The 12161-nt window shown below is 45.8% G+C and overlaps 1 protein-coding gene across 1 annotated transcript; it reads left to right on the top strand.

Moving 5' to 3' along the window:
• Positions 1-260: 260 nt before the first annotated feature.
• On the top strand, positions 261-11607 carry grk6 (G protein-coupled receptor kinase 6). Its single transcript, XM_080013103.1, has 12 exons — positions 261-358; positions 2385-2477; positions 3053-3116; positions 3347-3487; positions 4503-4693; positions 5101-5138; positions 5380-5469; positions 5635-5843; positions 8141-8278; positions 8793-8930; positions 9801-9935; positions 11317-11607. The coding sequence occupies exons 1-12, from the start codon at positions 267-269 to the stop codon at positions 11365-11367; spliced, it is 1380 nt and encodes a 459-aa protein (XP_079869229.1). The 5' UTR covers positions 261-266; the 3' UTR covers positions 11368-11607.
• The last annotated feature ends 554 nt before the right edge of the window (positions 11608-12161 follow it).

Below are 12161 nucleotides of genomic sequence, written 5' to 3'. Positions count from 1 at the left end.
AAAGAGGAAGGAGTGCGGGCGGCAACTGCTGGACAAATACTTTCACCCAAAGGTATCAAGTTTCATCCTTCCTGTGATGTCATCGTCTCCTGTTTACGTCCAGAAAGTCTCTCGCTCCGTACTCGTTTTCCAGGAACAAGTCGTTTTCTTGGAACCGAATGAGCGAATGGAGCCGGGCTGTGATGCTGGTCGGTCAGAGAGTCTCTGAGCGTCCATGTTGTCTCCGTCTCCAGGCGGAGGAGGGCGTGGGCGGACTGGAGGGGGCCATGTTGGCGGCCATGTTGGCGGCCATGTTGGAAGAGTGCGCTGAGGCTCTGCAGCAGGAAGCTGCAAAGGAGCTTTTCCAGGAGTGCACCAAGTGAGAACCTGTCGCTGCTCTGTCCGTCTTTCTGTCTGTCGTGCTGTCCGTCTGTCTGTCGGTCGTTCTGTCCGTCTGTCTGTCTGTCATTCTGTCATTCTGTCCGTCTGTATGGCTGTCGTTCTGTCCGTCTGTCTGTCTGTCGTTCTGTCCGTCTGTCTGTTGTTCTGTCCGTCTGTCTGTCTGTCTTTCTGTCCGTCTGTCTGTCTGTCGTTCTGTCCGTCTGTCGTTCGCCCATCTGCCGCTCTATCTTTTCCTCTGTCGCCCTTTCTGCCTGTCGCTCTGTCTTTTGTCGTATCACTCTTTCTGTCTGTCACTGTTTCTGTCTGTCCTTCTGTTTGTCTGTATGCCTTTCGCTTTGTCTGTCTGCCTGTCTGTCCTTCTGTCTGACTGTCGCGCGGTCCTCCACTTTGTTGCTTTTTCTGTCTTTCATTCTGTCTGTGATTCCGTCTGTCTGTCCTCCGTCTTTGGCTCTATTGTCTGTTGTTCTGTCCGTCTTTCGCGATGTTGCTCTGTCTGTCTGTCACTTTTTTCTGTCTGTCGCTCTGTCTTTTGCTCTGTCTGTTGCTCTGTCTGTCTGTCACTGTTTCCGTCTTTCGCTCTGTCTGTCCTTCTTCTCATCCGTCGTTATGTCCCTCGTTCTGTCTGTCTCCTTCCTCTGTCTCTCCGTCTGTCTCCCTGTCTGTCTGTTGTCCTGTCTGTCAACCCTTTGATTGATTGTAATAATGACATTGACGACACATGAATGAACCTCTTCTACCTTTATTCCGATGGTTCTGCAGTGAGTGAGTTTAAGTAAAAAAAAAAGTTTTCTCTTCTTGGTCCTTTTTTTTTTTTTTTTTTTTTTTTTTAGGACGACAATGACTCACTTCCTGTTCCACCAGGGAATTCACTATTATCTTTTTTTTATTGTTATTAGGGGAGAGGACGGAACCCTGTTGTTTTTGTTTGGTTTCTCATTCTCCTCGCCGTAAGCAGCGGTCGCCGCGCCTGGCGCTCAGAAAGGAATGAATGATATTTGCTCTGGGGGGCGGTCCACACAGACCGCCTGGGTGTGCACCGGAGGGAGCCGAGCGGAGGGGCGGGGGTGGTGGAGCCGGGCTCTTTGTGACATCATCATCCATTTTGGCATATATACTGTACGTGCAGGGTGTGGCTCTGGGGGGCCTTTCACATGGGAGGCAGTGGGCGTGGTGCTGGAACCTGGACTCGGTTGGTGTGTGTTGGTCGCTCTGCGCCGGTCGAGATGAGAGACAGTGATGCAGTGATGATGTGACGATGCGTTCCTTGGGAACTCGGAAAACTGTAATTCGTGTTTGTAGTCCCAAGGTCTGTTATCTTGGCGCTGTCTGTTATATGGGCGGGATTTTGCAATTTACGTAGTAGTACATCAGTTATTGTTATTGTTGAGTAATTGTTAGGTTTATTGTTTGTTGCCCAATTTTGAGGGATCAGTTCATAGTTTGACGTTGAGTGGAAACACACTGAGTCACTTCCTGTTCCACCAGGGAAATCACTATTCTCTTTTTGTGATTATCCCCTTTTTTTTGTTTTTTATTGATGTATTTTGTATATTTTTTTCCATAATTTTATATTTCAGGTTTATTGCATTTTTTCTGTCTGTCTGTCCGTCTATCTTTGGGTTTAATTCACACATTTAACCTTTAAATGATGTCCATTGTGTGTCGTGTGTGGGACACATGGCTAAGATAAATAGTTTTATTATCGTGTATTGTATTGGATTTGTCCTGTTTACAGAAATAAATATATCTTTATATTTTAACATATATATTTTTAAAGAATTAAAACATTTCTTCACATGACCCCAGTGATGCAACACCTTGTTGAGCAGAGTTGGGAAATTACAGAGATTTCCAGAGAATGACTGACAGAGAAATAATGACAATGATACTGATGTTTGTGTGTGTGTGTGTGTGTGTGTGTGTTTGTGTGTGTTTGTGTGTGTGTGTGTGTGTGTGTGCGTGCGTGTGTGCGTGTGTGCGTGTGTGCGTGTGTGCGCCCGCAGGCTCGTCCATGGCTTCCTCAGCGTGGCTCCCTTCTCAGACTATCTGGACAGTTTGTTCTTCAACAGGTTCCTGCAGTGGAAGTGGCTGGAGGGGTACGTGCACGCCAACGCCAACGCACACACGCACACACACACACACATGAAGGTGCACGCCCACACACACACACACAGACAGATGGACAGGTTAAAGGTTAAACTTTGGGTTTCTGTCCTTCATCTCAAGCGTTTTGTCAAGGACGCTTTTGTCTATTTGTGTGTGTGTGTGTGTGTGTGTGTGTGTGTGTGTGTGTGTGTGTGTGTGTGTTTGTGTGTGTGTGTGTGTGTGTGTGTGTGTGTGTGTGTGTGTGTTGTGTCCTTTATTGCGTTATGATGAAGTGATTAGATGTAAACAGACTTTGGGCTCGAGGCAAAAGACTTGAAGACAGGAAGTCACATGACACACACACACACACACACACACACACTGTAACACATACACTGGAGGTAGCAGGAGGTGGAAGAAAATAAAAAAGAATTAATACATAAAATAAAACAACTTTTTTTGTTAACAACAAATTAATAATGAATTAATGAATAATAAAATGAATAATGAAATCGAAATTTTAATAATTAAAAAAAATATATATATTTTAAAAATAATAATAATAACAATCCACCCTGTTCCACAGCCAGCCGGTCACTAAGAGCACCTTCCGTCACTACAGAGTTCTGGGGAAAGGAGGATTCGGAGAGGTGGGTTCACACTGAGTGGGTTTGGAAATGTTCAACTCACGCAGTAGTTTAAAATCTTGTTAGCTGTATAACAGCTGTGTAATAACGGCCTTTGTCAAACTCCCGTTTTTGTCCCGGTTCAACTTGTCATCAATTTCAATGTCATTTTCCCTCCACTGTGGGAACACGCGTTGTCCCACAAGCTGGTAAAACATTTTTGAAACGCTCTCCCCCCGCGGGCGCGCCCTCAGGTGTGCGCCTGCCAGGTGCGCGCCACGGGGAAGATGTACGCCTGCAAGAAGCTGGAGAAGAAGAGGATCAAGAAGAGGCAAGGCGAGGCCATGGCGCTGAACGAGAAGAACATCCTGGAGAAGGTCAACAGCAGATTCGTGGTGGGTCCGAAGCAGCGTTTCGTCACTTCACTTTTTTTAGTGAAACGATCCCGCGTCACAGCGATGTCCTGTTTGTCATCAAAAACCCCACAGACAGAACTGTGCTTATAATTAGAGTTTACAATGTGCTTATGATTAGGGGTCCAGCCTAATTAGCAGGGCTGGATCCCTAATTATACACTAATTATATTGTGGCCCAAGTTTGATCCACAGCGATCTATATTTGGAGCAGGAATTAGTGAGAAGCCGTTGCCAATCTACCCGAAGTAGCCGAACGTTGGGCAGAGCGGGGCGGGCTGCGGTGGCGGAGCCTGCTGGCGTGGTGGGGCGGGGCAGTTTGTGACGTCATCATCCAGTTTGTTAGACCTGTGCAGGTTGTGGCTCTGGGGGGCGACATCTGCGCCAGATTGCAGGATCCGCGCCGGGTGGTTTGGATAATTCATAATTAACGTGACTGATTTACTCTTCTGACTCTCGTTCGTCGTTCCGGAAGTCCTCCCTCGCTCACTGTGCGTTAGACCGGCTTAACCAAATTGAACGACTTGTTTTACCGAGTGACTCGTCAAGAACCGGAAAAAAATATATAAAAATTTGTTGAATAATAGTTCTCACTTTCAGAGTGAAACTTGTTACCATTCTGTCTGGAATTGATCATTGAATGAATTGCAGCCTCGCAATTTGGTTCTTGCAGCACAAGTTAGAATTTTTAATTTGAAGTGGAATTTGACAGTTGTTCACAGCGGTTGAAAAACACTGGTCTGTAATATACTGTAGCTCCAAGTATATCAGCCGCTTGATGCCCTTTATTTATCTTTTATTATTAATGCTAATTATTCTACGTCTCTGTGGAATACTCAACTCTGATTGGTCGATAGTAGCGGTCAGTTATTTCTGAGTAATGGCTGCCGGTCTGTTAATAATGACCGTGGCGGTCACATGGCGAACTGTGTCTGGCTGTACGTTGTCACTCAGTCGTACGACTGCCTGAGGCCTGTGTTTCCTGGCCTTTGTCCAGGTGAGCCTGGCGTACGCCTACGAGACCAAGGACGCCCTGTGTCTGGTGCTAACGCTGATGAACGGCGGCGACCTCAAGTTCCACGTCTACCACATGGGGGCGTGTGGCCTGGACGAGCCGCGGGCCGTCTTCTACGCTGCCCAGATCTGCTGCGGCCTGCAGGACCTGCACCGCGAGAGGATCGTCTACAGGTGAGGAGGCCCTGCAGGACCTGGAGGACAGTGCATCATGGGAGATCGAGCATCCTTTTGGGCTGAACAGATTTAAATGTATAATTGAATGTGTTGTAATGCGGTGTAAATGTTTCTATTTTTATTTTGTTTCGATTTTTATCTTTTTTTTTTTTTAATCTGTCGCAAATTGAGGTATTTATTTTAATGATAACTTTAATGATAACTTATAGTTGTTACTGTGGTTAAAATATGTGGTTAACATTCAATTAAATTTAATGTATTATTGTTATTATTATTATTATTATTATTATTATTATTATGAATCTCTCCCTCTCTCGCTCTCATTCACTCTCTCTCTCTCTCTCTCTCTCTCTCTCTCTTATTCACTCTCTCTCTCTCTCTCTCTCCCTCTCTCTCTCTCCTAGAGACCTGAAACCAGAGAACATTCTTCTGGATGATCATGGTGAGTATGGTCTGTTACTGGAATCCACAGTCATGTCCATTGGAGGCAGCAGCTGCAGGTCCTGCATGAACCACTAGAGGGAGACACATGATTAGAAAATGGAGCTGTTCATGCATTTTAAACTGTTTAAAGACTGTGTGTGTGTGTGTGTGTGTGTGTGTGTGTGTGTGTGTGTGTGTGTGTGTGTGTGTGTGTGTGTGTGTGTGTGTGTGTGTGTGTGTGTGTGTGTGTGTGTGTGCAGGCCACATCAGGATCTCGGACCTGGGTCTGGCCGTTCATATTCCAGAAGGTCAGAGAATCAGGGGCCGAGTGGGCACCGTGGGATACATGGGTAAGGAGCTAGGAGACAGTCTAGGAGTCAGGAGAACGTAGGAGCTAGGAGACTTTTTTTTCTTTTTTTTAACAATGTTTCTTTGGTTCTTTGTTAACGTTCGTCCGAACAATGAAACTTCTTCCCCGGCTCCTCCCCCCTCCCCTCTGACCCCGCCCCCTCCAGCCCCGGAGGTGGTGAAAAACGAGCGCTACACCTTCAGCCCAGACTGGTGGGCGCTGGGCTGCCTGCTGTACGAGATGATCCAGGGCCAGTCTCCCTTCCAGCAGAGGAAGAAGAAGATGAAGAGGGAGGAGGTGGAGCGGCTCGTCACCGAGGAGGAGGAGGAGTACTCCGACAAGTTCTCTGAGCACAGCAGATCGCTGTGCAAGACGGTACGCGTGCGCACGTACGTGCACTTTCAGTGTGTGTGTGTGTGTGGGACGTATACAGTACATGTTAAATCCTCCTCCTGCTGTCTTGACATTCCGTCAACAGGCTTCTTCCAAAAATGTTTCACACTGCGCAGCCTCAGATCTTGTGCAGATGATCAACACGTCTCTTCTCTCAGGTTTCCTCCCTCGGGTCCTGAAAACTGCTCATCAAGCTGCCAAAAAGAACAATCAGGCACCTCACTCATGAACAAGTGTAGGCCCATATTAAACCTCCGGTTTTTAAGTGAAATCATTAAAAAAGCTGTTTTTCAACAGCTGAACAATTTCTTGGCACTGCCTCGTGTCGGTTACGCACATTTTAGTGTTTTTTGTATTTTTAGAGCTATGTATATGTATATGACAAATAACCTCTTGAACTTGAACTTGAACAGCTGTTTTGTCAGGGTTTGGACGACAGCACAGCACTGAGACTCTGCTCTCGTTCGGGTCTTCAGTCACCTCCATCTAAACACAGACGGCGGCAGAATCTCCGTCTTAGCCTTAGATTATGACCTGATCTCAGAGCTGCATGTGACGCCGTCGACCGCAACATGTTACTCGACCGACTGGAAAACTGGGTGGGACTTTCTGGCACTGGACTAAAGTGGTTTAAATCCTACTTAAAGGACAGGGACTACTTTGTGTCTCTAGGTACTTACAGATCTGAGCGAACAAAAAGGACACGTGGAGTTCCCCAGGGCTCCATTCTGGGTCCTCTACTGTTTATCATCGACATGCTCCCACTGGCTCTGATTATGGAAAACAACAAAATATGTTTCATAATTACGCAGACGACACACAATTTGACATATAACCATATCACCAGGGGACTATGGTCCAATACAATCACTGTGAAAGGGTTACACACTGAACAAATCAACGATTGGTTCCACAATTCCCTCCAATCCAACAAAGACAAAATTGTAGTAATTGTTGTTGGAGCCGAAGAAGAAGGACTCAAAGTCAGCGCTCGGCTTCAGAGGGTGGTGTTAAAAAACGCAAACCGAGCCAGAAATCTTGATTGAAGAATAATTAAACCTTGAACCTTAATTTCCACAGCCACATTAAATCAATGAAAAGGTCAGTCTGCTATCACCGAAAGAACAGTCCTCACTGAGACCAACAGCGTGGATCATCTCACTGCAGCCCTCACATCTGGAAGGATTGATTTCAAAATACGACTGTTGCTTTGTAAAGCACTGAAGGGTTTGGGGCCTAAATATATTTGGGATCTTCTGCCGCGTTATGAAGCGTCCAGAGCTCTCAGGTCGTCTGGGGCAGCTCTGCTTTCTGTCTCCAGAGTCAAAACTAAACGTGGAGAAGCAGCGTTTAGATTTTATGATCCACATGTGGAACGAAAGTCCCAGAAAAGTGCAGCTCTGCTGCAACTCTCAGCTCCTTTAAATCACGACTGAAGACTTTTCTGTTTGCTGCATTTTACTAAACATCGTATTCATTTCTTGCACTGTCACTTTTTGACTTGATTTTATTCATTCTATGTTTTCTATACTTTAACTTTCTTCATTCTATGTGCTTTTATAATGTCTTTCTTTTGCAGTTTGCCTCGGTGCTTCTGAGGTTTCATGTAAAGCACGTTGAAATGCCTTTTTGTTGAACTGTGAACACCAGGGGCTTTGTGCTTGGTGTGTGTGTTATGACGGCTTCAGCTGATCTGAAACGGCGATTTGAGAAAACTGAAAGATCTCCAGAGCGGTTCTCCAGGGCAAGGACATCACCTCGACAAAGTAAAACACTATTCTAGGAAGAGGCAAAATCGCTGTGAACAAAGATGAAAACGAGGTTTCTTTGATTCATTTCTTGCGCCGCACTCTAACTTGATGCCTCCTCTGTCCTTTTATAATGACTTTCTTTTGATGTTGGATGTAAAGCACATTGAACTGCCTTGTCCTAAGAGCTGATAGACAGTCTAGGAGGGAGTCTTCAACCTAGGAGACAGTCTAGGCACTAGGACACAGTTTAGGAGCTAGGAGACAGCACTGAGGACAGTTTATGAGCAAAGAGAGGCTATGAGACAGGCTGGGACATAGGACGCTAGGAGAGAGTCTAGGAGGGAGTCTTCGACCGAGGAGACGGGCTAGGGCATAGGACAGAGTCGAGGAGGGAGTCCGGGCGCTAGGAGACAGTCCGGGAGCAGAGTACCACTGGGGGAAGTCTGCTTCCTCGTCCAGCGTGCCGAGCAGCAAGCTTGCCATTCATGTACTTGTACTCAACTTCCTGTTCCCTTTAACCCCGCCCAGCTGCTGGCCAAGGAGCCCTCTGATAGGCTGGGCTGCCGAGGGGCCGGGGCCTACGAGGTGCAGGCGCATCCCATCTTCAGGTCTGTCAACTTCAAGCGCCTGGAGGCCGGGATGCTGCCGGCGCCGTTCATCCCCGACGTGAGTTCAACGCTCGTTCCAAGCGGACCACGAAACGCCAGCGCTACGAGTCACACACTAGCAAAGGACGTAGTACACCAAACTAGTGTGTTAGGAGCTAGGAGACATTCTGGGAGCTTGGCAACTGTCTAGCAGACAGTCTAGGAGGTAGGAGACAGTCTGGGAGCTAGGAGACAGTCTAGGAGACATTCTAGGAGTTATGAGACAGTCTAGGAGACATTCTAGGAGGTAGGAGACCGTCTAGGAGATACTCTAGGAGTAAGGGGACAGTCTAGGAGCTTGGATACAATCTAGGAGCTTTAAGGAAGCAATTTTTCTGTGTTGTCACATGATATGTAGAATGATTATGACGTCATCGTTACAAGTTGTAGTAACACCACATTATATCACAAGTCAAGGCTGTTACATCGTTATTACAGAGTTTGAATGTAGAGAGATGCAGTTCCACGTTCCAACCTCCAGGTGGATGCTACAGTGTGTGTGTGTGTGTGTGTGTGTGTGTGTGTGTGTGCAGCCCCAGGCCATCTACTGTAAGGACGTGCTGGACATCGAACAGTTCTCCACTGTGAAGGGAGTCGAACTGGAGCCCAAAGACGAATCGTTCTACAGCAAAGTGTCGACAGGAAGTGTGTCCATCCCCTGGCAGAACGAGGTCCACACACACACATAGACACACACACATGCACACACACACACACACACGCACACACACACACACACACACACACAGACACACACACACACACACACACACGCACACACACACACACACACACACACACAGACACACACACATGCACACACACACACACACGCACACACACACACACACACACACACACACCCCCCGTGTTCAGAATACACACACACACACCCCCCCCGTGTTCAGAATACACACACACACACACACACACACACACACACACACACACACACACAGACACACACAGACACACACACATGCACACACACACACACACACGCACACACACACACACACACACACACACACACCCCCCGTGTTCAGAATACACACACACACACACACACACACACACACACACCGTGTTCAGAATACACACTACACAAACACACACACACACACACACACTGTGTTCAGAATACACACTATACACACACACACACACACACACTGTGTTCAGAATACACACTATACACACACACACACACACTGTGTTCAGAATACACACTATACACACACACACACACACACACACACACACACACACACACACACACACACTGTGTTCAGAATACACACTACACACACACAACACACTCACACACTAACCCTGGGTCTTGTCTGTCAACCCGTCTGTCCTCCTGTCTGTCCTCCTGTCCCTCTTCCTTTCTGTCTGTCCACCCATCTGTCCATACTCCGGTCGGTCCCGCCGACTGTCTGCCCGTCTGTCCCTTTGTCTGTCTTCCTGTTCACCCCCTGTCTGTCCCTTTGTCTGTCTTCCTGTCCGTCCCCCTGTCTGTCCACCGGCCTGTCCTCCAGATGATAGAGTCTGAGTGCTTCTCGGAGCTGAACGTCTTCTACCCGGATGGTGCTGTCCCTCCAGACCTGGACTGGAGGGGACAGCCGTCGCCTCCGCCCAAACAGGGTCTGCTGCAGAGGCTGTTCGGGAGACAGGTCAGCCCTCTACCGGTGGGGGGCACCGGCCGGGGGGCCACGCGGGTGCGAAGGGACCACATGACGACCGCCACGTTAGCGTTACTGTAAGAGGAAATATTCTCGGAATTTCGATGCCGAAAACGATCTGGAAAACCAACTTCGGCCTCACACAGGAACAGGCTTGGTGCCTCGTTTGAACCACGCTGTCACAAAGACCTCGTGGTTGAAGTTTCATCTAAAACGATCCACGTACGGAGCAGATATTAGTGAAAAACCGAGCAAATTCTGCAAATAAATTTTAAGACCGACGAGGCCAGTGCATCTGACGCCGAAATATGTCCAGCCTGGATAAAACTATCTGGGAGACGTACTTCAGCATGAGCTAGAAACAGCGTTGAGGTGTCGTTTAAACCGCTATGTCACAAGGATCTCGTGATACGAGTGAAAAACCAAATAAATTTGACCCGAAATATTCACCTGCTCTTGGTTAACTGACACTAAGACAGTTTATGATGTCATCATATTATTTACTATGAATGATATTTACAGTAAGATGCTTTAATATGTCATCATATTATTTACCATAGATGATATTTACGGTAACAAGCTTTATGACGTCATCATATTATTTACTATAAATTATATTTACAGTAAGACGCTTTATGATGTCATCATATTATTTGCTATAGATGATATTTACAGTGAAACACTTTATGACATCATATTATTTACTATCAATAATATTTACAGGAAGGCGCTTTATGATGTCATCATATTATTTACTATCAATGTACAGATTCTGAAACGTCCAACTCAGTGATACCTTAAAAATCCAGCGAGGTGTTGGAAAAATGTTGTGCAGTGGTAATTACCCACAGAAATACCACAAAATTTTTCCTAGTTCATGGAAACGTAACTTACTGAAAATCTAAATCCAAGGAAAAATAATTGACAAATAAATGACGCGCGCAACACAGAACCAAATGGCTTCATGTCACTGAGCGTGCAGCTCTATTTCCACAGACAACACGGTGAGTTCTAACAATGACAAGTTCTGGTTTACAGGCAAACATGGACGGTTGTTTTAAACACAGGAGGGTTGTGCTGTGTAGACCGCATGGCGGTTGCTCCGGAGACGAACAAACAGGAGGCGACAGAGCGGGGGGAGCCCAATGCTGCGTTCAAGTTAACTTGGAAAATCGTGTTGCGTTTCAGAGAACCCGGGAAATTGTAAAACGCATCCAACACAATTAAAGTAGACCCTGTGTATTGTTGCCTGCAGCTATATTTATATTTGTAATTGTATTAGATGTTTTATTTTTTTATTTATTGATAATAATATTAAAGTTGTTTTTAAGTTTTATCGTCAGCAACCGCCGCTCTCTGTCACCCCCTACAGGAGTGCTGTGGTAATTGCAGTGAGAGCGATGAGGAGCCCACCAGACTGTGATGAGAGATGGAAAGAGAGAGAGGGCTTACTTTTGTTTACAACTTTTGCACATAAAAATACAATTTCTATACAAACAGAATTTATGCCTCAACTGTTGGCACTGTGGGGGGGCGGGGCACCCGTTTGCCCAGCATGCACTGGGGCTCAGCGTGCACCCCCTTCAGACTTCCTGTGACCTTCTGTTCCTCCTCATCTAATCAGAAAAAGCATCCGTACAACAAGACAACAAGAGGTTTTTCCGTTGACTGAGAAAATGTTGTAAAATGTGTTTTTACAAGAAAAATATCATAGATAATATTTGTTAATATTAAAACTGAATCTTCTGAATGTAGAACTAGTATTCTCTCTATTGATGAAAATGCCTGAATCCTGTGTAAAAATACTGTAAAGTTGTGTTTTTAGATTTTGTAAATGATTTAATGAAATTCTTTGGTGCTAAAAATGTTGTTCTGACTGTTTGTTTGTTTGTTTTTTTGTTGGTTGAAAACTAAACGAATGCACCGAGGGAAACACGTAACTAACACCAAGGTCCTGACGAAATTTAACACTATATATATATATCTATATATATATATATCTATATATATATATATAGATATATATAGATATCTCAGGATCAGATCTGAAACCAAATATGCTTATCTTATATGACAAATAACCTCTTGAATCTTGAATCTTCTGTCTCCGTCACATCCCATCGCTCCTCTGTTGCCACGGCAACTCCTCAATACCCATTCAATGAAATGAATAAATATAGACTGTGTGTCTGTGGCCTCATGTAATAATCTGTAAAA

The sequence above is a fragment of the Zeus faber genome, assembly GCF_960531495.2.
Source record: "Zeus faber genome assembly, chromosome: 14".
NCBI classification, from domain to species: Eukaryota; Metazoa; Chordata; class Actinopteri; order Zeiformes; family Zeidae; genus Zeus; species Zeus faber.
Note: the sequence above shows the minus strand (reverse complement) of the source record. Positions and strands in the feature narration are given on the sequence as shown.